Here is a 25,790-nt window from a genome sequence, read left to right as displayed (position 1 = left end):
AAAGCAGCTGGCGCATCTGTCTACATAAAGATAGCGGAATTCAAGTGTTTTGCTCTACGCAACGTGCCTCTGTGTGATCTCAGTCTTACAACATTTGAAGAACGCTTTCTTTCATCTTCCAACCCACATCAGCTCTCCCACTGTGTAGGTATTTCAAGGAAACATTCAATCCAATCACAGCTCTAAACACAAATTTCTTACTAAAAGTATGTCCCGAGTGAAAGAAAACGAAAAGGCATCACTGAATTGTTCATGTGTTATATCCTAACAGCTAAAACAGAAGAAGAAATGTCTTAATTTTCTGAGCGACACCCATTTTTTGAGTGTGTTGCTTAAAATGCGTGTGTAATAGGTGTCATTTCAAAGGAGTCCAAAGAAAAATTGGTAATTAAGCCCTGTTTACCTTCTTCCCTCTCCTGATTTTTGACCGGTCGGTTTTTCTCATCACCTCAAAACACTCATGGTTACTGCCTCTCTGCAATGTTTGTTCTGTTCCTCATTCAATATCCACGTTGACGCATTTGTTTATTGACTTTTTGAAACAGTCATTATTTACAGCACATATCCAATCTGGACCACATACACCATCAAGGCAGTAAAATCTGTCTCTGCTCATGAATTTAACCAAGCAAAGAGCATTTATCAGCACTGACTGAACTGGGCTGAAACAGGCGCGTTTCTAACATGACAGATATTTTTCAGGCAGTGAAGAGTGTGGCTGGGAAATTTTCTGAGAGGACAATTTGACTGCTTTTCCTATTGTTATATCACTGCTTTAACTTAAAGTGGCGATCCTGCAGATTTTCATTTAAATGAATGCCTGTTAAGTCACTATCTAGGTAACGCACCGGTGATTTAGCCTATGGCTAACTGATGATAGTATTGCTATAATTATATATTTGCATTCTGTGATGTCTGTGGCAACATTCCCAGACAAAAATGCTGTATTAAATTAATGCTAATGCAAATTGCACTTTTCCTACTGCTGCAGCTTCACATTAAAAGCATGTAACTGGCGAAACATGAGTTGACTTTTATAATGATTTTGTCACAGGAAATGCAATATGTCAGTGAGCTTAGCACTTACCGCTATCATTCATCAAAAATGTGTCTGCAAAACAAGACAACGGTCATTCTGGGCATTCTTAGACAGGAGGTCAGTTTGAAATATAGCAGGGAGCAATTGAGCAGCCACAGTGAGCTGTTAGATGAAGAGCTGCAGGCGACAGGCTGCACATCTCCACCTTTCTGTATAATGCAATACAGTTCAACAGAATCACAAACTACATCCTCCCTAAAACATTTTCAACAAAAACTGAACACTGTAATCTTCATGAAAGTGTTGTATTAGATTGCATTAATTAGGTATACCTTATAAACTGGTACGCAGATAAAAAAAAGGGGGTCATCTGTTGTCAAGAGGAGTGACCTGATAAGCAGATCAAGATTTCTCAATTGACTGAGAGTCTCTAAACACATTAACTGTGAAAGTTTGTGTGTTTTACAATACTCTACGATGGATAACAGATTTAAGAAGCTCTGATCGAGGACAACATGATTCCTGTCTCTTTGAATAGGAAAGGAAATTATGAACAACTGACTCTTAAACTTAAGCTGGAAGTAGAACAAAAGTAGCATATGCAGTTAGAATGGTACAGTATGCAACCATAAAGTGGAGGAACTAAAAGTTGGTATGAAGAAAAAACATGAAAAATGAAAGCTCTTGAAAAGCTCACTTTTTGATATCCTGCATCCAACAAGAGCATAACCAGAACCAGGTTATAGACAGATTATTAACCTTCCTCTTCCAACTTTATGCCGGCAACTTTCTGATTGCCATCAATGGTTAAAAGCAGAGAAGGTAAGTTGAAATCCCGGCATTAATTACTGATTGACCCGACCATTGATCTGTCATGCATGACTCCTTTCTGATAATAAGAAACACAGGCCATTACATGCCTCAAAAGCCCCAGAGTCTGACAGGATCCCTGCTAAGCAGCCAGTCTTGTCCGAGCCCCACTAAGAGCTGCTCAGAGAGAGAGAGAAAGAAAAAAAACATTTTTTTTTTTCAACTGTAAAAGCATCTGTAACTGAACTCTGTGGTCCACTTAGCTAATAACTTGCACTGCTGACATGTACTTATTTCTGAAACATGCAGTGGCAAGGAAAAGTTTGAGTAACCAAAGAGATTTGAGCTCTCTGATAACTTTTACCAAGGTGTCAGACCTTAATTAGCTTGTCAGGGCTATGGCCTGTTCACAATCATCATTAGGAAAGACAAAGTGCACATGTCAAAACTTTATAAATAGTCTGACTCCTCAAACCTTGTTCCAACACTCAGCAGCCATGGGCTCCTCTAAACAGCTGCCTAGCTGCACTCTGTAAATTAAAATAATTGATGCCTGCAAAGCAGAAGAAGGCTATAAGAAGATAGCAAAGCATTTTCAGGTAGCCGTTTCCTCAGTTTGTAATGTAATAAAGAAATGGTAGTTAACAGGAACAGTGGAGATCAAGTTCAGGTCTCGAAGACCAAGCAAACTTTCAGAGAGAACCACTATCAGGATTGCTAGAAAGGCAAATCAAAACCCCCGATTGACTGCAAAAGACCTTCAGGATGATTTAGCAGACTCTGGAGAGGTGGTGCACTGTTCTACTGTGCAGCGACACCTGCACAAATATCATCTTCATAGAAGAGTCATCAGAAGCAGACCTTTACTGCATCATCACCACAAAATTCAGCATCAGCAGTGTGCAAAGGAACATTTAAACAAGCCTGATGCATTTTGGAAACATGTCCTGTGGACTGATGAAGTTAAAATACTAAACTTTATGGGCCAAAGAGCAAAAGTATGTTTGAAAAAAAGGGATGCAGGATTTCATGAAAAGAACACCTCTCCAACTCTTAAGTACGGGGGTGGATCGATCATGCTTTGGGCTTGTATTGCAGCCAGTGGCACAGGGAACATTTCACTAGTAGAGGGAAAAATGAATTCAATTAAATACCAGCAAATTCTGGGAGCAAAGATCACACCGTCTGCAAAAAAGATGAAGATGAAAAGAGGATGGCTTCTACAACAGGATAATGATTCTGAACACATCTCAAAATCCACAATGGACTACCTCAAGAGGCGTAAACTGAAGGTTTTGCCATGGCCCTCACAGTCCCGACCTAAACATCATTGAAAATCTGTGGATAGACCTAAAAACAGCAGTGCATGCAAGACAGCCCAAGAATCTCACAGAACTAGAAGCACTTTGCGAGAAAGAATGACCAAAAAATTTTGTTTTGGACCCTTTTCCTTTTTTGATATTTTGAAACTGTAAAAGGTGGAGAAAAAAAAAATAACCTTGCTTAGAATGTTTAACAGGAAAGGGCCTTCCCCAAACTATTACCACAAAGTTAGAGAGTTAGAGAAATTATGTGGACAGGGTGTTTAAACAGTGTAGTCCAGCAACAATGTTAAAATCAAGGACAGAAAGTGAAAGGCTAAAGCAATAAATGTTCATAGTCTTTTCACGTATTTTACAGGCTTGTGTTTTACTTGTTGAATAACATATAGATGCTTTTAGGCAGATGCTCTAACTGGAAGAAGGTTTATTCCACTACACTCTCTCTCAGGGCGGTCACAGATACACACAAAAGAAACCACTCTCTCACTTATGACTTCCATCTCCAAGCTGACAACCAGCGGGCGAGGGACTTACCCTGTGAGGACGACCACAAAGTCCATTACATTCCAGCCGTTGCGGAGGTAGGAACCTTTGTGAAATGCAAAGCCCAGGGCGATGATCTTAATGGCAGCCTCGAAACAGAATATTCCAATAAAGTAGGGCTCTGTGTCATCCTACAGAAAGACAGAGAGAATCAGAGAGATGATGAGAATGACAGAGGAAGATCTTTTTGTTAGAGGTAATAGAGTGCTTAATGAAGCGTTAAGTGAAAGAGAGGGGGGTAAGTAAAAGATAGAAGAAAAGATGGCTCCTTTTACTTCTTGCACCAGCATGAACAGAAGAGCAGGAAGTGGAGTCCTCTTCTTTAGATGAAAATAAATACAGTGAAAACAAATATTCACACACACACAGCATGATCTTAATGGCTATAGTAATTCAGTGTATTCTCAGGCCTGGTCATTTAATGTGTTCAAAAAATAAAATAAACAATTTAACTTCTATTGATAGCAGATCACTACATGTCCAAAATATAAATATTCCACAAGGACTGTATTCTGTCAAAATGTCCCCTTGGACAAGATCAGTGATGTGTGTAGACTCTGTAAGGGGCACCGGCCTCTCTGACTGACCATTGGGGTAGCCAAGCCAACCAGAGGGCTACTTAAGTCTACCAGAAGGATGCTTGGGCCAACCAGAGAGGCATTTTGGCCAAAGTAATGGCCACTTGGGCCAATCAGAGGGGCATCTGGGGCAACCACAAATGCAACAAGACCTCTTCTGTTTAACATTATGGCAAAATTAAGCATGGAAGTGGAAGGGGCTTATAGCAACCAGAAGGACACGTGGTGGTCTTTTGGGCCAGCCAGAAGGGCATGGGGACTGACCAGAAGGCTTATTGCGCACTAGAGGGGTATTTGGGCCTTCTAGGGTAAAATTCGGGCCAACCAAAGGGGACTTGGGCCATTCAAGTGCCCCTCTAGTATGACATTAGGGCAAATTAAATCAAGCACTTTGGCACTCAGACCATATGCATAACACACGAATGGACATGATTGATTTAGGCACTCTGGATTATTCCCTAAAAAGTGTCAAACAATCAACAGTGTGTCACAGTTCAATCATTTGCAATACGTGGCCGGGTCAATCGCAGGCCTTGCTGGAAGTAAGGGAGATCAGGCGTGTGTGACAAGACACTTTTTCTTTGCCTCCATTAATATCTGCAAAAGCCTAAGGCGATGCACAGGGCACGAGCAGTGGATATCTCATGCCTACACTAACCTCTCTCCCCCACAATTTTTCTCTCTCGTTTCCAGCATACTACAACCTGACAGACAGTGTCCCCAACCCCCAGCATCACCCAGCCTCCAACATAAATAATCATGTAAAAGCAGTGTGACAGGCCTGTGCACTATAAGAAATGTGACCTTTCTATTGCGCTGGCTGACTACAGTCAACATCCAGGGATAACAGATATGTCAGACGAGAGTTACTCTATCAAGCATGAAGATTTGGTGGTAAAATAAATACAGTTTTTGTTGTTGCCGAGAAGCAAATAAGCTGTCCCTGGCCAATAAAAGCAGCTGTAGAACCGTGTATCATTTAAAATAACTGACTGACTTGCATTCACTGTGGCATACAGTATATTCATTTTGGTGTGCTATAAAAAAGACAAGATTCACAGACAAAACAACTGAATGTCTTACGTAATGACAAGGTCGGAGGGCTGCCTGAATATATGTCCGTACTAGTAGTGTGTTAACATCTATTATACATGCATCTAAAACACTGCTGATTTATAAATACACTTGTGGAAGAGCGTGCTAAAGACCTGCAATGGATCTAAAATACTCTTAGTGAAAAGCTTCTGTCATCGCCTCCACTTACAGCGAGCCTCCTACTCTGTTGACAGAGCTTCATAAATAAAAGCTGATCCCTTGTTCTAATTAAAAGGCTTCTTGTTGTATTACATCAAGGTGGAGGAGGCAGGGAGAGGATGCTTGTTTAGTCCTTTGTGTAACCACTCCAATCACTTTCTCACACACTGAATGCCACTTTTTTGTTTTCCTGGTAGTAACATCTTCACTGCTGAATGTGCATCACAGCCACTGAGATCATTTGAAAACAGGAGCAGGTGGCACATCATGAGAGGAATTAATTGACTTTTTCACATCAAGCTGCTGCTCTTTGTGACACTCTCTGGCTCTCTATTTTAAGACAAGCCCCCCTGAGCTACAACACCTTCAAAAACAGGAAAAGCAATGTGCTGAACCATGAAGCTACATGGTATTTGTTTTTGTTTTTCCCCTAGCACACAGAGCAGAATATGCCACTGGACCTCCCCATGCAAAAGCCTCTTTGATTTCTTTCTGAGAATGGTTAGCTGACCATCAGAGTACAAATGTTGGTTTAAACTGAATGCATATGTGAGCAGCTGGGGGAACAGGGACCTGGAGCAGGTGATCAAAGCTAGCCCACTGAGAGGCTCTGATGAGTTACAAGATAAGAGCTGGAGGGGGAAAAAAAAAAAGAGAAACACAGTTGAACACACAGGTTGTTGCAGAGCCTAATGAGTGACAGGTGCTGCAATCAAGCTGCTGTAGGACATTCCCTTGTAACTCTGGGACGCTGGTGCTTCTGACAAGGGGCTAGGAAATCAAAGCTGGGGTGGTGCGTTTTCATAACTCTCCACATCTGTTTACTGTTGAAAAGGAAGCGACCTCAAAGAAATGCACTTACCAGGCGTTCTGACATGGGTGTCTTGTCGCTGGCAGGTAGATGCTGCTCCAAGGCCAGGACGATGCAGTTGGCAATAATTGTAGCCAGGATCATGTACTCAAATGGAGTGCGAGGGTTAAGGAGCAGTTGAAAGTGAAGTTGCATTCATTTCATGTCCCAGATGAATCATAATTGTTATCTGCTATGGTATGTGTAAAGACCTTCTTTTTAATCTGGATATATGACTTTACCAGTAGTACAATGAGAAAACAATGAAATAAGCATGGCCACTCATGGCGGACAACATTATATTTTACAGAAAAGCAAATCATCCTGCTTGTTGCTGTGTGATGAATGCCTTTATACTCAAAACTGGCCCCATTCTGTCCATTAAACCATAAACCTTCCATCATGCTCTGGTTCAAGGCTTTCTAGAAAGAAAGCATCCTATACATGCGCTTATGATCCTTCCAGATGGTTGACCATTTACAACCATTATCAATGGTTGGCTCATTCTGGAATCTATTTTTGCTGGGTCAATGTCCGCAGGTCAGGGACTTCTGAGGGCCTATGAATCGTGAGGGAATATGTAGCTTATGACCATTAAAGCCATAATGTAAAATTGTTTTCCAAAAAACACCAACTACCCACAATATGCAACCAGAATACTGTTTCCTGGCGGTGAATTTTAAAAGGAAATTGGCCTAATGGCTACTTTTACTTCAATTCAGCTGTGGTTTGTAGTTTGATGTAGCATCTAAGTCTTTGTTTTGGTCCCGTGGAGTGAAAATTCAATTCATATCAACTCATAGAGGGCAGAGATAGACTGAACCATTGTTATTTGATTAAAGCTAATGCTGTTCTCTCTGTTGCTCACAGAGCAGATCCAGTTGTTTTCTTCTGTTTCTCACAAGTTCTAGCTTCCCAGACTTAGCTATGTCTCTGCAGAAAAAAAAGATATCCTTTTAGCCACTCATTTAATTTACAGCTGGATCTTAAAATCTTGCTTTTCCTCATGAAAATGTGAAAAAAAATGTTTAGGACTCAAAATCGTGACATTTGTTTTCCAATCCAAATCACCTGTTTTAAGACTAACTGCATTAATAATCCAGCCTCAGCTACTGTATAGTCATGTAAAAACATGTTGTTGAAAACCATGTATCACTAAAACTTGGTGACAATCATTTGGAGATAATCCACCAGGCTTGTCAGGACTGTGTAACCAGAGGAATCGCCTGGATTCATAATTCTTCGACTTAACAAAAAAAACTTGTTTTCGGGGCCAATCAGGGCTTTTCAAGACTTTTTGGTATCAAATGTAATTTTCAACATGGGTTGCTATCGTGGAGGTATTGGCAAAGATAATGGCCCTTTTTTCCATCTTGAACGAAGCGAAACAGACTCAGACACACCCCGAGTCATCTCATCCCTTGGCAGAACCTTTCACTTCTTTTGAGGGGGGACAATACCGAGACCTGAAGGGGCGACCGCGACCGGTTGAGGCGGACGTTTCTCTCTGGCGGTGTTGAAGGAGCGGCGCGGCGCGGGGCGGTGAGCGTGGGCGACTTCAGCACCATGGAGAAGGCTCCCAGCTAAGACACCTTCGACCAGCGGTCTCTTTCCCCAACAAATAAACCGCGCCTTCTCCTTATAGGCCAATTACGCGACTTTACTGGAGAACATGGCGAGCGGAGGACGGCCAGCGAAAGCGGGGGCAGCACTGACTTGCCCTAACCCCCTTTTACGCACGCAGCCTTTTTTATTGACTTCTAGTTGCGTAACTCAATAGCGATGTTTCATCAATATTAACAAGGCCGGGATTGCTGTCCATACCCGGCGGACAGTTTACAGCCGACATTTAGACAACGTAACTTATCTGTCGATGCGGACGCCCAGGGGCTCTCTACTGAGCTGGGAATTGAAAAGGCGACACAATAGGCGGGTGTGAGGTCTTTCTCTCACCTACTGAGAAAAAATAAATGTGTGTGTCATGTTGAACGGAGATAAGAGGCAGCGCGACAGGTGCGGGAAGAAAGACGCTGGCAGCTACGCCGGTGGAGATGAGGCAGCGCCACGGGCAGAACCAACCGGTGCCTCGACAGCACGGGCGGGATCTCACCGCCGAAACCTGAAAGCACTGGGCATAAACCACATCAGAACCTAAAACTTAAGAGCCTGGCATGTGCGTGTTTTCTGCTTCTCGAGCCTCTGCGTGCGGCTGCCCGGCAAAGACAAGACAGGTTATAGGCTCCGGGTGCACCTGCCCTGGACGCGGTGCTACCGGTCGGGAAGGATATGGCCACTCTGTTATTCGCTTTGCATACTTCCTGATGAGATTGTCTTCGCGGAAGATGAAGAGGGAGCGGTTGACAGTGAAGCAGTTTTGTTTGACAGGGTTGGGGTTGTAAATGGCCATTGTCCGGGCTCTCTGGGCCATCGACTGCTTGTACATCCTCTGGCCACCCGGAGCGCCGCCACCCCGTGCTCCCCCTCTCCCGGCGCCCGGTCCACCTCTCCCTGCGCCGCCCGCGCCTCCTCCGTAGCGGGTGGGTAGGTCTTCTGCGAAGCGAGCCATTCTGGAAACGTACAGATCCGAAAGGGAAAATCCAAACTGGTGTGAGTGGCAATGGAGGGGAGTCGCATCACAACAAAACACACTTCACCCAAGCCACAGCCTCGCGTTAGAGTGGAGAGAAGGCGCTGCGTGCGGAAGATGAAAAATAAGGGGCTCTCATTGAAAACCACGTTCTCTCGATCCTCCCCATTCGTTCATCTTCGGTGGCATTTAAGGCATGAAAGTTTTAAGCAATAAAGCACTTCGGCTGTTAAAAAAATATATATATATAGTCACTTCAATGAGGCTGTTGCGTCCATATCAGCTCTGAGTGGAGAAAAATCATGCTGGAATCAAATCAGATCAGGAAGCCTGTCTCTGTCAAAAAAAAAGAATCCTGACCACATCGTGCCAGCATCCAAACACCAGTTGAAACGTTCAGGATGTCAGTCAAAAACGAGCAGGAGCGTCAGGAAACACCGTAAATCCCCCCTCCCCCCTCCCCCCTGCTCTCTTTTTCCAGCTGGGAGCAACAGGGAATACAAGCCAATCCAACACGAGCAGCTATCCTTTGATTTCTGTTTGATCGCTGGATGGGGGGCTGAAGGCTATATAGCAAGTCCTCAGCGGAACACGGAGGAGCGCATGTGACCAGAGCGGGCCTATGGGAGACCGGAGCGCACGGACGCGCTCTCGGTCTGTTGGCTGGTTATAAGAGACTGTAAAACTAATGAAGCTCAGGGAAGCCCTGCGGGTCAAAACACGGGCCTTCGTCACTCCATTTTCTGTCCGCAAACCCGACGAGGGCAAAAATCGGGCTTTTTGCACCGGTGAGAGCAGCTTCTAAAAAGATCAGGCAAAGCCATATTAACCATATTAAAACACAATATGTAGAAAACTACTGAAGTGGTAAGTCGTCCCTTTGCCACAAACTTGACTTTTGATGACATCTGATAAATGCAACAAAATAGGAAAAATAGCCATGGAGCAAATAAGGTAATATTTGATGTTGGCTAATAATTAATAAATACAGTACACAGTCCTTTTGTTTGCCAATAGTCATGCACGGACAAAGAAATGTAAAGTTACATTACTTATGTTTGTGGTCAGTTATGTGTTTTAAAAAGGTGTTTGTGAAATTAGGAAAAGTCTCGACATATTAAGGCGATCAAGCAATTTTTGGAATGTGGATTGAGCTGTTGAAGATGGTCCAGGGTCTCCAGAACCTCAAGCAGCACATTAGGGTTTTTATCATTGACAACGAGAAGTGCAGTCCAACTGAAATCAGCATTGAAGTTCCTCAGGACAGCATTTCGTCCAATTTTCTGCGTGTACTGATGAGATTTGTGATACAAGATAAAAACCATGGTTCACGCAGAAATACGCAGATGTCATGACCTTTGCTGGCCCGAACCGTGGGACTCCGCTTTTGCCTCGATGTCATCAATGTGTACTGGAGCAGACTGTCGGCTCTAAACAGGACTATGCCACTGGAGATCATCTTAAGTATTTGGGAAAAGTCCTAGGTGATAAACTCTTTCTCTGTGAATATGAATTATCTCTGGAGAAACATATGCAACGTAGCTATCACTCAAATGACTTAAGGGCTTTAATAGCTTCAGTTCCTCTGTTCTCCAGGTTTGACAGGCTAACCTCTGGTAGAAAATACATAAGTAGTAAGGTAATAAGCTTGCTCAGTCTGTGGAGGGTCAATTTTAATTTGTTTTTTTCTCCACTTAATTTTTGTGTAATGTATTTTACTACCTAAAACAGTCATACTGTCAGCGTTGTTACGGTGTCCGCTGTGTGCGTACGTTTTAATATACTATGCTATAGCTGTATAAGTCAGTAATTAATTACCCAGGTAACAATATAATCGAAAGGAAATACACAAGCCATCTTTATGGTGGCTACAGGGATTCCCAGACCACTATGAATTTTGGTGATAGCCTCTTTAAACGAACTCCAATTACCATTGGTAACATTTTGAGTGTGGCATTTACCGGAGATGATTGTTTGGCTTCAAATTAGATTTAGAAAATGAATTAAAATGCAGCATCAGAGGTTCGACTTGGTCACTTAGACCTTAAGCTTATATTTGTTTTCACTCCGCAGTTTCTCTCTCTTTCGCTCTCCTGTTGAACCCCCATGAGTCACAATATAAAAACACTCTGAAACAAGTGTCCTTACTGCAGGGCATGACTAGAGCTTCATCTAGCTGTGAGTCACCACCTGTTAACATTCAGACTTTTCAAAATGTTGTATCGGGCTGTTTTGCAGATAAACAAATAGATAATAGGCTACTTCTCTGGAAACTTTCTATTATTTCTATGTAGACACGCAAACTTTACATCCATTAGTACACAAAACAGAGGTGTCCACATAATTTTGACCAAATACGATAAGCTCAGATGGTGAGCTGTCAATGATTTTGAAAAGCAAAGTGTTGCCTTTTCTGACTGTGGATATTTAAATTTTGGGCAAAATCATATGATGCCATTGATTCGTGGACGAATGTCATAGGCTACTTTTGGGGACAAATTTCAGACTAAAGACCCGTTAACTGGGTACGGCCTGTCCAATTGGGGACAAAAGCCGTGTCCCCGATTGCGGGGGGAAAAAAGCCCATTTTTGAGTCAGTGGTTATGGTTAGGGTTAGGGTAATGCTCCAGGAATTGAATGCAAACCTATACAATGTCCCCAAAAGTGTGTGTGTGTGTGTGATCTACAACATCTGACTAACCTTTCTTCAGACTTCGCTTACATTTTCATATTTAATGCATTCATCAATTGATCTATGTTCAACCCAATTAACCAACTGCACAGCAGACTAGACCATTTGTTAACAAACTGAAATCTAGAGGGTCCTTTTATTAAATTGACTCGGTCCTCTGTCGTTTTGTTCGTTATTAATTTAGCATCAATAAATCATCATAATCATCACCATCATCTGCAGCCAGGTCATTATTTCACAAATGCTCTAGATACATCACAGGAGCCATCTAGTGGTTTAGTTTATGCACTGCAATGAGAATGAAGGATAACTGCACTTCAGTTTTTAGATTTTTTTTTTTTTTTTTTTGACAAAGAGCCACTGTATTATTTATCCAATCTTGAGCTGATATTGCAACAGCTGCCGTAGAAATGACAACATTCCCTTTAAAAGCAAAATCCCCGATGGAAAAAGATCCATAGAACTGGAGTTGGTTGTGGCATTCTTTTGTAAACAGTGTTAACAATGTGAAAAGGGACGCCGGCTTTTACAAAACGTTTAACATCCTACAGTAAGAGGCTAAATTACTAACTGGACAGAGTAGGCATCTGCCCCAGGGTCCAAAAACTCCCAAGGGCCCCGAAAGCTCTGAGCTTACTTTGTCAGTCTTTGTCCAATGGTTTGTGCTAATTTAAAAGAGCAATATGTTAAGTATTTTTATTTTACTTTAAAACATCCAAAAACATAACTAAGATAAGAACAAAACAAACAAAAACAAAAAAACAGGAGAGGAAGGACCAGGGCCTGGCACTCTTTTTTTTTTTAAATTATTAACCGTAATAGTCTAATCTGGAAAATAATAATAATAAGTGATGACGATTAATCTTATCCTTTAATCTTACCATGTATTCCAGTGTCTATCTGTACATGTTACTAGAATTTCAAAGGCAGGATTTTTACTTGTAGTCAAAATAAGTATTGACTGTTAAGGTTCGTGTGTCTCACCCGTGGGGCCACTGCATGCCGCTCAGGATCTCATGCTTCCGGACGATCTGACGGACCCCGTCCTTTCTTCCCGCCCTGCTCCATCCGTCCAGGTGCAGGACTGTGTCATACCTCTGCGCGGTGCGGGCGTCGGCGGCTCTCCACGACGGCTCCTCCGGTTCGTCGGAGCAGAGGTCCGCCTCTTCCGCGGGCCCTGGCTCCTCCTCCGCCCGTTGCCCGAGACGGCGCCTCTTGTCAGGTGACGGAGCCCAGGTATCCTCGTACTCGGCCCCCAGGGTGAGCATCCTCCAGGTGCCGAATGTGGCCGAGCGCACGGCTGGTGGGCGAAAGTGGCAAAAAAACACAGAACAAAGTAGCGCTAGAAGGTAGTGAAATACCCTGGTTTTGAGCGCGAACAATCACCTCGCAGGCTTGAAAGATGGCGCTGAAAAGTTTTATTTGTCCTTCACAAGTTACAACGAAACTGTGCCTCGGTTTCACATTGGGGGAAAAAAGTATCAAGAATGTTCATGGACATTTCTCAAACCACTCCTGCAGCATAATCCAACTCTAATCTGTCCACCCATGTGCTCAGCAGGTTAGAAACACCAACATTTTCGCCATTTATTTAAAAAAAAAATGGCCCCGCGCACAGCTAGCATTTGGCTAGCGAGGTTAGCCGCTGCCGTTTCAGCTAGCACCCCGGTCCCCAAAGCCAAATAGCCGTTGGCTATAGCGAAAAAGCCAACGTGTGAGTGTTTGGAACATAGTGAACGTGTGGATGGACAGAGGAGAGATGTATTTTACAACAGGAGTCAAGTAAAAAGTTCCTACAGACGTTTAAAAAGGTTTCTCTCGCCCGAGTTCTTTTGGAACATGTTAACGCCATCTGCCGCCGGTTGGGTCCTCAAGTGAATGCTCGGGTTTGACACTTAAAAACAGAGGTTATAAATCAACACGGCTGCTTAAGAGGTGCTGAAATTTGTCAGTGGATCTATTAGTCCTTGCAGGGCCGGACCCCAACCTCATCTAGCTGCTTCAGTTTCAGGGGCCTCGTATGGTGCATGCTGGCTCACTGTCACACCGTCGAGGTTTCCTGGGACACCTGAATATACCAGAGCCATTTTTAATGTTGGTTTACTTAAACTAGTCTAGACCCAGTACACTGACTTTTTCAAGTTGCTATAATATCCCCTGATGATCACAACTCGTCACTGCTAGGTCCCCGAAGTAGATCCACCGCCTCACTGATGTGCGTTTGAACAGTGGTGCATTCACGTTGGCAAAACAAAAACAACAAATTTCCACCTCTATTATCCAGGGGTTCATGAGAAAAAACAGAAAGATTACAGCCTGAAAAATTACATGTTTTTGTGTCGCAGAAATAAAAACATATTTCTACTTTTCTATCCTGTTAATCATTCTGTGACCCCTGGGACTTTTTCTGACCCCTTGAGAAGAGGCCCTGACCCTCAGTCTGGGAACCACTCACTTAGGATACCAGTAAACGGATATTAAATGTAAATGGCTATTCATAAAATAAAGAGATGTAGACAAATTCAGACGAAGGTTATAGGACCCAGAATGAACGTACCATAAACCACAGTAGATCGTCTCTCTGCCCATCTTGAATTGTGAGGAAGTGTTCTCTTCATAACTGCTCTCCAGGGTTATTGATATACATCCAGCTGAAGAGTGGAACAAAGCAACTGTTTGACCCTCACACGGTTCATGTATGACTGCCTGCTGGAGGCTCCCCTGTACGGCACCAGGGTAGGGGCACCAAAGACAAAAAAGAAAAAGGAAAAAAAGTCTCCCACCTTGGAATGCGGAAAGGCTGCTTCCTGTCCTGCCAGTTAAGAACCCCGTTATCAGACCGAGCATCTTCGATGCTCGGGGAGAAATTTCTCTGATTCAATCATCGACTCTCTTTTCGCTGTCCGCCCTGGTAATCAGGAAGGGAGCAATCATCAGCTAGACCTAAAAGGCCTGCAGATGCACAGCGCCTCACTTCCCACCGTCTTTATTCCTCTCCCCGGTGCTACAGGGGACGTGTTGAATCCAAATCCACAGGGTTTTTTGTTACTAAAACTGAGTCGATTCCTGTTTTCACAACTTTCTTCCTTGATTGGCTTAAGCTGCAGAGGTGGGAAGTAACTAAGTACATTTACTCAGGTACTGTACTGAAGTATGTTGTGAAAGTAGAGTATTTTGATCATTTGCATTCTGAGAGACTTTCCCTGCAGTTTCAGAGGGAAATATTGTACCTTTTACTTGTCTTTTGTACATTTATGTATTTTAAAAATGTATATTTAGCAACTGTAATCGAGAGAGAATCTTCATTATTTCTTTATCTCCAGTTTTATATACAACTTTGTGGATTTTAATTATTCCTACATTAACATGTGCTCTGCATACCTACACCTAAGTGTTTTTAGTTAACCTGCTCAGGCTAAAGTTGGGCGGACGCTATGCTACGCGGGGAATCGTGTGAGGTCACCTCAACATGCTAATAGGCCGTTTTAACGGCAGACATTTTGACTTGTCGTATCAGGACGAGCACAGGATAAATGAATCTTGTTAACGACGGCTTTGTGCCATCACGCGTCCCAGTAAGTCACGCCAGTGAGCCGGCGTGCACAATACCAGGACCCTGGAACTAGCTCACTGAAATGGAAAGCGGTCGTTTTTAGTAATACCTGTGTTTTTCCTGCTATGACCGGCCAAAATGTCTGCTGTGAAAAAGCAGTATAGTAATGATAAAAGTGCAAGTCATCCCACTTTAAAAGGTGCAACTACACAGTGAGGGATAATCAGGTATATTTTGCACAGAGCTCCACTCTGCCGAGAAGGGGTTTAATCAGGCACATCAGTGAGACCACGGGTCTGTAGGGCTTTTAACAATGATCGCTTTAACCTAATTGTCTGTTTTAGTTCTTTGATTTCTTCTATGTAAATAACTGTGAATGTGCCTCTGTGTATACTTTTTTTTTTTTTTTGCTTTTCCTTTTGATAGTGGAGTGCCTTTGAGTGTTAAAACCTGAAATGTGGAACTCGAAACTGTCCTTTTAAGCCACAATTTTACTTGTAAGGGAGTATTTTTCATTGTGGTATTACTGCTTCTTCCACCACTGTTTAGTTGGAGCTTCGATCAGTTTGAAATGAGCTCTTCTCTCCAGCAGTTCTCCAAAATCAGGGCACAAATGAGAGGCTCTGAAAATCTAAACTCATTAAAGCAAACGGAGAGTGGGAAGTGTCAGCCGTGCTGATGCCACAGCTGCTCAGATATTTCAGCGCCAGGCCCTGAGCCCGTCTGTCAAAACGGAGCTACTGCTCGGTTCCTGCAAGGTCAAACTGACTGCAGGCTTCAGTTTCGAGATATTTCAGTAATGTGTTTGTGGTTGACAAGATAATGAGCTAAAAGGCAATATCATCTTTGACCTGAAAAATCTCTGCCAAAAGACAGAGCCGAAGAAACACGAGGCAATGTGATATTTAAAATCTGCAGCAACATTTTCAGGTAACAAGAGAAACTGCAAGTATGTCAGAATAAATGCATTAGTAGTAAATTTATTGAAAAAGATACAACCAATTAGATGGATGGTTCACGGTCCAGAAATATGTAACAGAACATAATGGAAGTGCATTTTAAACCTTTTTTTTTCCATTTATACCTTTCAAAACTTTGCACAACAGTCACTGCTTTACTAACAACATTTAAAAAGACGGGTTTGCTTCTGTCGGCAAAATCATGAAACAAAATTAAAAACAGGCTAACTACAGTGACTACAATTAGAAAACTGGAGATAAAATTAAACATAAAAAACTTAATGTTCTCTTATTTTACAAAGTATGTTCACTTGGGCAATACAAATGAAAACAAAAGTAAAAACCTTTGTCAGCACCATGTTTTTTTTTTAAACTCCATTTCAGTTTAAGCAATTCCTCCACAACTCTGGCAAAATATCTGACACATTAAGATCTCCATGCTTAATAAAAAGGTCAGCCAATTTATTCAGACTAGAAACACCTCTTTTTATGAGGAATGGTACAGCATCTTTCTATCAGACAATCTATACTCACTTGAGTAGCAAATTAAAAAACAGTCCACTTTTTCACATCATTTCAGTTGATTCAATTTATAATCAACTGCGGTGGTAAATGTTGGACATCCATTCACACACTGCAACAAAGATGAAGTGACACAAAAGAGTGGCAACATAATTCAGTATTTATCAGCTAATTTTGCTGGAATGGTTCATAAGAAATGACCACAATGGCCAAACAGGTTAAACCCAGCTGTATGCCGAGGTTTTCATTGCAAAAGACGACGATGCGCTCATCCCCAACCCCCGAAACTCCTTGATCATGACTCTAAGAAAAGCCATTTAGCAATGTTAAACAATTATCTTAAAAAAAAAAAAAAAGACAAAATGCACAGTTCTCCTTCCCAGTCAAGTTATGTTTGAAATGTAAAGACTGCCTTCAATTGTTCCTGCGATGTTTGCTGTGCGTGACGTCACTGCCCCCTGCTGTTCATGTTACACAAGGTGGAATTAAGGAGCAGTGACTTCTTCCAGGATTTGATTGTGCATCTGCTTCTGTGTGTGTTTTGTCATCTATGGTCCATGGTCCATGGTCATTTAATCAGAAGTGGAGATACAGTACAAGTTCACTGATAAAAGTTCAAAGTTCGTGAATGGGCACAGGCGTCCCCGTGTGTCCATCAGTCCTGTTCGTGTAGCGAAGCGTAGTGTGAGGAGGGTTTTATGTAGGACTCGGGGGACTGTTGGAAGAGCTGGTGTCAGGTGACGCGCTGGGCTGCTGCTGGTCCTCTGGTGTGCTGTCGGCCTGCAGCGATGCCATGGCCACGGACGAGTACTTGCACTTTGAGGAGCCGCATTCGCAGTTGAACAGCTTGCTTTTGACTTCCCAGAAGTGGTCGCCATAGTTAAATCTGAGGGTGGAGGATGAGAAAGCACAAGATTAAAGAAATGTACCATCATTTCATCAAAAGCCGGCCTCTCTCTTACGCCCAGGGTTTCTAGCAGGTTCATCGCATGCAACACTGAGTGAGACTGTTTCATAAAATCTTGGTCACAATCTGTCAGACTGTCCCCAAAGCTCTGAATTGGCCATCTCTAGATGTGTCTTAGTGTGATGAAGAATCAGGATTTTGGATTGACAAATAAAAGATTTCTGTTTCTCTCACAATTGCCAACTTTTGTCTAGAGCCCTGTATAAGGACCTTTACTCAAGACCACTAAATCCAAGTTGTGGTGTCATCATTGCATTTTTAAACTAACTATCAAATACAGATATTGATGTCAAATTCAAAAACTATGCATCTGTCAGGCGCTATATATGACACTGGGATTGTCAACAACATGAGACATATTCAGCAAGACCAAAGATGTGATGTCAAACTGCTAAAAGAAAACACAAATACCCCAGCTCCTCTCCAGCCTTGATGTTTTCACTGGCAAAGAAGGCAATGTGTGGGAAACGAAGGTCCTGGTGCGTTGTAAACACTCGACAGGCAAACAAGTTGGGCTCACACATGTGATTGAGGAAGCGGCTGATGTTTCCATAGAAACGGGCATCGATGCAGTATAAGTCTTGTGGCTGGGAGGGGGAAAAAAATGAGAGGCTCAAACTCAAGAAACAAGCTTTAAAAGCACAGCTCAAAGGAGAATTGTTCATGGGAGGAAATTTCAGAGTAAAGAACAAGTTGCTATATAAAGAACATAAGGTTACAGTTCTTGTTGGATTACAGTGTTAAACGAAAAACCCCACTGGTCAATAAAATATTAAACAACATTATAAATACACAAATTAAAGCACTGGATTACGAACGTGAAGTAACTTGAAAATAATCCCAGTGAAGGTTTTAAATATTTGTTTCCCATTGACACCCTGCAGCCGTTTTAGAAATACTTTTCAGTGTAATAGAGCTTCTTCAAAAATGTTGTTCATACGTCACCTTATCATCCAGACTGAACAGGTAAGCATCATTTTGCCTCATCTCTGCCTCTGCTTCAGAGATGATCTCACCTACGTACCTGTTGAAAAGCAGATGACCCGTCAGCAGGTTCAGGCATCGCTGGAACGCTTTCATTCTGATGCGGTTTACACCATGTCAAGATTTCATGAGCCTGGAATTATTTTTATAGTTTAATTTGGAAAGACTGCAGTTCTGAGATACTGAGCTTCAAAGATTTAACATCTCTGATGGTAAACCTTTGATGTATTTTCACATCTTTTAAAATATTTAACCCATAAGGCTGATTTTCATTAAATAGCTAACCCTACACACATTATTCAACACCGAAAGATCATGAGTAAGTATATGACGAACTTTTAATTTTTAACAAAAAGAACATCTTATAATCCAGAGCTAACTGTCTGGTAATACTGTGGTTGTGAAAAGATATTTCACTGTCAGTTAATGTAGCGATCAGTATATCGGTCAAGCTTAATAAAACTGCTTTGTCGTACATACGTCCCTGGAATCTTTTCAATCAGCAAGCACCAATTAGAAATACTAGTGCATGTACACTATTGCCACTGTTGTTTTTCATACAAACTGCGAATTGTCGATTTATTAATTGAAAACTTAAAGGCCCATCATTATTAGTGGCACACTTGAAACTTACAAGATAAGGCTGGCGATATTCCTTATGTCTCTTACGGTCAACAAAGCCCATGAATAGACCAAAAGGATTCCTTTGTGCCACAGAGCTTCATTGTTGTCCTGACACTATTTAAAACACATGAGTGAGCTACACTGTTGCACTGGGTAACATGTCCCTTCATTACCATGAACACACAGTGTTGTTTATTTTAAGTCAGACCCACATACACTGTTTTGCTGCTGTAAATACTCACAGATGCAACAATTGTGTATTAAAATAGTGCTGAAAGTATTCCTGAACAAATGCACAGTGTACTCCTGTTTGCTACAAACTACAGTGCCCAGCTGTCTGAGGAAATTACTGAGCCTTTCTTCGAAATGAAACTATATATTTGTGACCTGATTTACATCTTCAGCAAGAAACAATGGGCTTAGTACCACAGACAGGGAATAGAAGTCAGAAAGTACTGAGACACACACTAACACATTAACATGGTTTTGGTCTTTTCATTGGATGCGTTGACAAAAAAAAAAAAAAAAAATCATGAATAACAGCAGCCCTATCCTTTTCAGTTACTGTACTTTCTTTGCAAACCCATGCAAGTTAAGATGGAAATGGGTACAGCACACTGTCTCGCAGCGACAACATTTTGCTGAACAGACAAGGTTGAGATCAGGAACATGTTTCTAAAGACAACTGCCAAAGAAAGTTTTTTTTTTGGTGTCACACAACAGGTTTTTGAAATGGCAGAACAGAACCTTATGCATCATGACAATACATTAGCAGGATAGTGACTGGCACCACAGCAAAACACCTCAGTGATGTTGACAGCACTTCTGAACATGAGAAAGTAGAAATGATAATTATGTCACTCGTCTAATACGCACACGCACAGTCTGAGCCTCTACCATCTGGCAGGAGTTACAGACACTCCGTGTGCGAGTGTAACGGAGGGAAAGTGACAACATGCCTATTCAAGGTTGTGCCCTATTTTCTGAATAAATAAGAAAAGCACTAACAGATCTGCAATGATGCAACCTGTGGCTGCGTTGTATTATGATCTTGTGAGGACAACGCCTCTGGAGAAACTGGTAAGTCATTACCTTTTCTTCCCGGTGAAAAACTAGAAACTATACTGAGAAATACTGAATGACTGAATCATGGGACAAATGAAAGAAATGAACGGTTAATTGCAAATATAAACAGTGTTTTATTTATAAATAGGACTTACTCGCATATAAAGGTCCCCTGTGGTATGTCCTGCAGGGCCCGGACACCCCAGCCCTTCTTACTGGTCCTGAAGAGCTGAAGCCTGGTCCTGCAAGATCCACAACATCTTAAAGTTGTAAGTAATCACTTCAAATTTGCATTTAATCACCTCACACCCTTTATTATGTGAGATAGTTGTGCAGAGACAACCTCATGCAATTCTACCACCATGAGATGAATTTTTAATACCTGAGTCCATTTTGCACTACGCGGTTCTTGCAGGTCCTCCAACAGGAGCATGCATGGTTGCACTCAAAGACGAGGGGAGGCTCCTCCCGGCAGAATTCAGGGAGAAGACGACCGCTCTGAAGATGACGAAAAACATATGTCCTTAATAGCTGTCAAGACTGCATGATATATCAGTATTAATATACACTACATAGTATGTGGAGACCCTGCTCACATACTTTTGTGTACTTTGGCTTTGGTGTTTTTCACGGTTTGGGCTAGGCCCCGCAGTTCCAGGGAATTCTTACTTTGTTTAGGTGTCCACATACTTTAAGGTGTATCTTATTAACACACGACTGTTTGGGCCGTGTGGGTAGTCGTTTGTCCTTACCTTGTCGTACCAGCAGCGTAGACTGAGTTGCCCACACATGCAGATACTTGCCGAACAATCCTCCTTACAAACACAGTACTGTTAGCCATGGGTAGAGAGAGAAAAAATAAAAAGTCACTTCACACTTCCAAACATTTGTTTTTTTTTTTCTCTCAAAATACCTGATGAAGTGGTTTCTAACTTACCTGTAAGTGTGTGATGTTTCTGTCAATGTTCATGGGGGACGTGACGCAGTTTTCAGGGATGTATTTGTAGTTGTCTGGGTAAGGTTCGCTGTCGACAGAGTTGACACAAGGAATGGGAACTCTCTCCTGCCCCAGAGCTATGTCACTGAAAATGTAGCAGATGCAGAGGTTAGGGGCTGTCAGAGTTTTTAAAGTCAAGAAAATCTGACACACACACAAAAAAAAAGGGTCAAAACTGCAGCGTTTTGCCATTTGATAAGCCTTTAAGTCATGGATGACTCAAACTGGCCTACCAGTATAATCCTGTACAATTTCATTCAACCTGTGGAGGAGTTTTTCCTCTGCTTGACTGAGCCTGTTGTTCTTGTCTTCCCTCTCCCTCCTGTTTGCCTGCAGGGCAGCCCAGGCCTTTGAGTTGTGGCTGCAGCAGTCTGGAGGAGTTTCTCCTTCGCGGTTCTTCAGAAACACATCTGCTCCTCGAGACAGGAAAAGCCTGAGGAGAAAGAGACCACATTTTACTGATCATCAGCAACGAGTCACTTCTCAACTGCTCTTTTGAATCAGTCCTTTTCTTGCGAAGAGAGTGATGTTTTGTTTCCTACTGCCAGTAACTCACGTGACACAATCCAAGCGATTCTCCCGAGCAGCAATGTGTAGAGGAGAGTCTCCGTGGACGTTGACAGCCTGGAGATCACAGTGGGCGTTCAGGAGCAGCTCCGCGATCTCCACGCTGCCAGAGAACGCTGCCCAGTGAAGGCAGATGTTTTCTTCCTAAAAAAGGAAACAATGTAAACCAACAATTACATGACATCTTATTCTTCTCTATAGCATATCAAACACAGGGAGGACGGACATCTTAGCCAACCTTGTCCCTGACGCTGATGTCGGCTCCTTTGGACAAAAGCAGCTTCACCTGGTTCACATGTTTGTACTCTGTTGCCCAGATCATGGCTGTCCAACCTCCATCATCCTGAGGAAAATTAATGATCACTGATCAGCAGAGTAAAGTTAAAAAAAAAACAACAACAATATATAGACAATTCCCACAAACCTCTTGAAAAAAAACAAACCTTTAATCTTCAATTCACCTCAAAGCCAGAAGTTTCAAAGTAAAAGTACATAACAAAATAAAACAAAAAGCAAAACCCAGCTCACAATCATAACATACCATCACAAAGATGAAAATAAGTGGCATCATTGCTCTTGAATGCTAATCCTCTAAAGCCATATTTGTATATCTTACCTAAGACTCCAAAAAGTCCTCTAAATCCCCTAGGAAAACCAGTAGTCTCAGGTATGGGTGGTCTCTCAGGGAGAATTTCAAGCTTTGGTGACCATCATATCAAGGAGTTTGTCCCAGAGTTAAAATCTTATGCAAAAGACAGTACTCAGTTTCTGGTATTTATCAAAAACCTTCTGACTTTACCAGCAGATGCTGTGTTGTGCACCTTGGACAATGAATCTCTGTAGACCAACATAACACACCAACAAGGTTTAGAGAAACTTGGATATTATTTAAGCACCAGTGAAGCTAAAACAAAACCCTCCACAGATTTTGTAATCATTTTAGCATCATTTGTACTGACAAGTTATAATTTCTTTTTTAATAAGAAACCTCTATCTAATCAAATTTACAAAGAATTACAGCATGGACACAATGAAAATACCTGGACATCAAAACAGCAAAATATACAGATTGCAATACACTCCTGCATGCAAATATTTTCCATCCACCTGCTTTGAAAAAAGCTCACCTGCCAGTCAATGCCCTAGACTGAAGAGAATCTGTGAAAGCACTGACCTATATGAACTAGATGGAAACAACAAGTTGAGGATGTTGGAGAAATTTACAGAAAGAGGTTATAGACAAGATTGGTTGAATGATGCAGTTTTAATACTTGAAGACACGACTTGAGAAGACTGTCTAACAAACCAAAACAGCATGAGAAGCAGACCTCCCCTAATGCACTGTACCACTCGTACCCCAAAACCAAAGGGGCCAATTGGAAACTGTGGAAACTGCATCAATTTGAAATTTACCAGAAACACTAAAACTTGTATTCATCCAGTACTTTATTTGAACTGATCAGATCAATTTGGGACCCACAGTTCACATCCAAGGGGAATGACTGAAGATTTTAGCATCTGAGAGTTTTTATAGTCACGTTTACAATTATTTAATAATGGTTTTGTAGTCTTTAGCTTGTTTAAATGTTGTTAACTGTATTAGCAGTTTTAAACACTCGCCCCTATTTTAAATTCTATTCTTATTTTTGTGATGGTATTTGTGACTGAGTTTTTTGTGTTTTGTTTTATTTTGTGTATGTATTTTTACTTTGAAACCTCTGGCTTGGAGGTGCAACATCCTTTGGACGCTGGCCATCTGTGTGTCTTTACTGGCATCAAAGTGCATTTGACAGAAGCCGAAAACCAAATAGGACACTTGCATTTGAATGCTTTTTGTACAACTTAGGAAGGAGGCACTCTTCAACTTTATTTCTTTGTGTTTGTTCCATCAAACTGGAAACCTTTGCTCAGAGCCTCGTGTTTTGATAGAGGAGGCAGCAAACTGAATATCTGAACTAAACAGAATGTTGAATGTGAACCTGCCTCCTGATGGAGATTTCTCTTCTACAAAAGAAGAGTTATGAGAAGGTTTTCACCTTTTTTGTTAAGAATGTTTATGGTAACAAATTTCATTTCTCCAGTATTTTCAGTCAAAACACTTGAACCCACGTTGGACCTAATGTTTTAAGCAACTTATCAAAATCAATTCAATTAAAGACCTTAAAGAAACATTTCGAAGTTTTGGGAAATTGTACACTTGAAGCCATTGCCAGCAGGCGGTTAGCTTAGATTAGCATAAACACAATAGTTAACCTGGCCGAAAGTTCAAAAATACAGCTACCAGCACCTCGAAAGGTTACCTATAACATGTTGTATCTTGTTTGTTCGATCTGTACACAAACCAAAATGTAACAATGAAAAATAGTTTTACAGGGAGTGACGTGCAGGAACTATTTATCTCTGGGCACAGTGACTTCCAGGAGTCCCTAAATTTGGTTATTTTGGCTCTATGGGTCACGCTAACTTTGCAAAAATGATTCAGTATTGTGGCTCATCAAGCCTTGACAGGTGAATCAAGAGTTAACTAACCCCTTCAAATTCAATCAGCTCTGGTGTCACAACCCCGACAGGCAAATGTCAAGAACTGAATAATCTTGAGGCTTTAATAACAATCAGGTGTATGTTTCCAACTACCACGACTGACACTGGCATCTACGTATGGCCAAACAGCCTGAGAGCCGCTTGACAATAAATGCTACTGAATGATAACTGTTGCATGATGACATCCCTGAGCAGAACTGAATGACAAAAAATAACAATAACTAATGTAAGAGCCCGATATTCAAATGTCTTTTCAAATGAAATCACAGAGAGGAAAATGTGAAAATGTACCGACCTGACAGTTTATGTTGATCAGTCCTGTGGATAGAAGGTGCTCAACAATGTTGTAATGGCCGGACTTTGCCGCTAGGTGGAGACAGGTGAACCCTTCAACATCCTGAGGAGGAGGAGAGAGTTAAGTTAATATTTATTTAAGTTTATTTATAAAATTTAGAAAATATAAAAGTGCATGTGCTGAAATCATTAATTTTGAAAGCCAACTTTCTATGGCAGGAAACACGTTTGTTATCAGGAATCAGTTTCTTTTATTTGGACAAACAGGATACAATTATAAGCATATACAATAAGGATATAATGTCTCAATGTTGACACTTGACTTGTAAGAGCTATGACAGCTGCCAAAACAATTCAAAGGCCAAATTACATTCGGATTAAACTCATCACTGTAGCTGGCTGATGGAAACTTGTCATACCCGGTGAAACTTGATGCAGGTTTACCTTGTGTGTGGCACTGGCTCCAGCTCTCAGCAGGTACAGAACCGTATCCATGTGGTTGTTCTCACAGGCCTCCATCAGTGGTGTCCGCTGGTCTTCATCACACATGTCCAAGTTTGCACCGGCCTGAAGCAGGACATGCCAAACAGTCAATGTAAAGCGATTCCATAAAAGGTCACATTAGTCCAGATTTTTAAATTCTGTGCGCAATATGTTGACATTTTTCATTTCCTAATCAGATTTTTTTCATTACCACAGGAGTAACTACAGGGGCAGAACAGAAAGATAATCAGTGCAAGAGTCTTACTTGTACGAGCATGTGGCAGATGTCTTTGTGTCCTGTCTCAGCCGCGGCATGGAGCGGTGTGCGTTTGTTCTGGGATTCCATCTTAAAGTTAGGGTCAATGCCATCCACTGGAAGGTAAATACTTAATTAAAATATTTGTATTCATATTTTTGTTTTTATTAATATCTTAATATTTTAATTTAAAAAAACAACATTTGGATAAAAACAGAAGCAAAATGCCTATACCATAAAGAACTAAGATGAAAAGAAGTACAGAAGATTGTAAAAAAAAAAAAAAAAAATGGGTGGCTGTGG

At 41.7% G+C, this 25,790-nt stretch overlaps 2 protein-coding genes across 2 annotated transcripts in view; both read right to left on the bottom strand.

Annotated features, from left to right (window-relative positions):
• Positions 1 to 14,326, bottom strand: part of cacna1bb (calcium channel, voltage-dependent, N type, alpha 1B subunit, b) — a 176,241-nt gene extending 161,915 nt beyond the window's left edge. Inside the window, exons 1-5 of the mRNA XM_040157092.1 lie at positions 14,233 to 14,326; positions 12,660 to 12,975; positions 8,685 to 8,963; positions 6,409 to 6,514; positions 3,706 to 3,845 (exon numbers count right to left, since the gene is read on the bottom strand). Coding sequence (XP_040013026.1) covers positions 3,706 to 3,845; positions 6,409 to 6,514; positions 8,685 to 8,963; positions 12,660 to 12,975; positions 14,233 to 14,293 — 902 coding nt within the window. The 5' untranslated portion in view covers positions 14,294 to 14,326. The remainder of the gene's footprint in view (positions 1 to 3,705; positions 3,846 to 6,408; positions 6,515 to 8,684; positions 8,964 to 12,659; positions 12,976 to 14,232) is intronic.
• Positions 14,327 to 16,182: 1,856 nt separating this feature from the next.
• ehmt1b (euchromatic histone-lysine N-methyltransferase 1b) overlaps positions 16,183 to 25,790 on the bottom strand; it is a 34,280-nt gene continuing 24,672 nt past the window's right edge. The window contains exons 14-26 of the mRNA XM_040157348.1: positions 25,497 to 25,603; positions 25,193 to 25,315; positions 24,750 to 24,851; positions 22,152 to 22,256; positions 21,903 to 22,057; positions 21,609 to 21,779; positions 21,287 to 21,431; positions 21,102 to 21,179; positions 20,732 to 20,847; positions 20,505 to 20,591; positions 18,622 to 18,700; positions 18,088 to 18,263; positions 16,183 to 17,595 (exon numbers count right to left, since the gene is read on the bottom strand). Coding sequence (XP_040013282.1) covers positions 17,406 to 17,595; positions 18,088 to 18,263; positions 18,622 to 18,700; positions 20,505 to 20,591; positions 20,732 to 20,847; positions 21,102 to 21,179; positions 21,287 to 21,431; positions 21,609 to 21,779; positions 21,903 to 22,057; positions 22,152 to 22,256; positions 24,750 to 24,851; positions 25,193 to 25,315; positions 25,497 to 25,603 — 1,634 coding nt within the window. The 3' untranslated portion in view covers positions 16,183 to 17,405. The remainder of the gene's footprint in view (positions 17,596 to 18,087; positions 18,264 to 18,621; positions 18,701 to 20,504; positions 20,592 to 20,731; positions 20,848 to 21,101; positions 21,180 to 21,286; positions 21,432 to 21,608; positions 21,780 to 21,902; positions 22,058 to 22,151; positions 22,257 to 24,749; positions 24,852 to 25,192; positions 25,316 to 25,496; positions 25,604 to 25,790) is intronic.

The sequence above is a fragment of the Xiphias gladius genome, chromosome 20, assembly GCF_016859285.1.
Source record: "Xiphias gladius isolate SHS-SW01 ecotype Sanya breed wild chromosome 20, ASM1685928v1, whole genome shotgun sequence".
Taxonomy (NCBI): Eukaryota; Metazoa; Chordata; class Actinopteri; order Istiophoriformes; family Xiphiidae; genus Xiphias; species Xiphias gladius.
The sequence above is the reverse complement of the archived record's forward strand: the minus strand, read 5'-3'. Positions and strand labels throughout refer to the sequence as shown.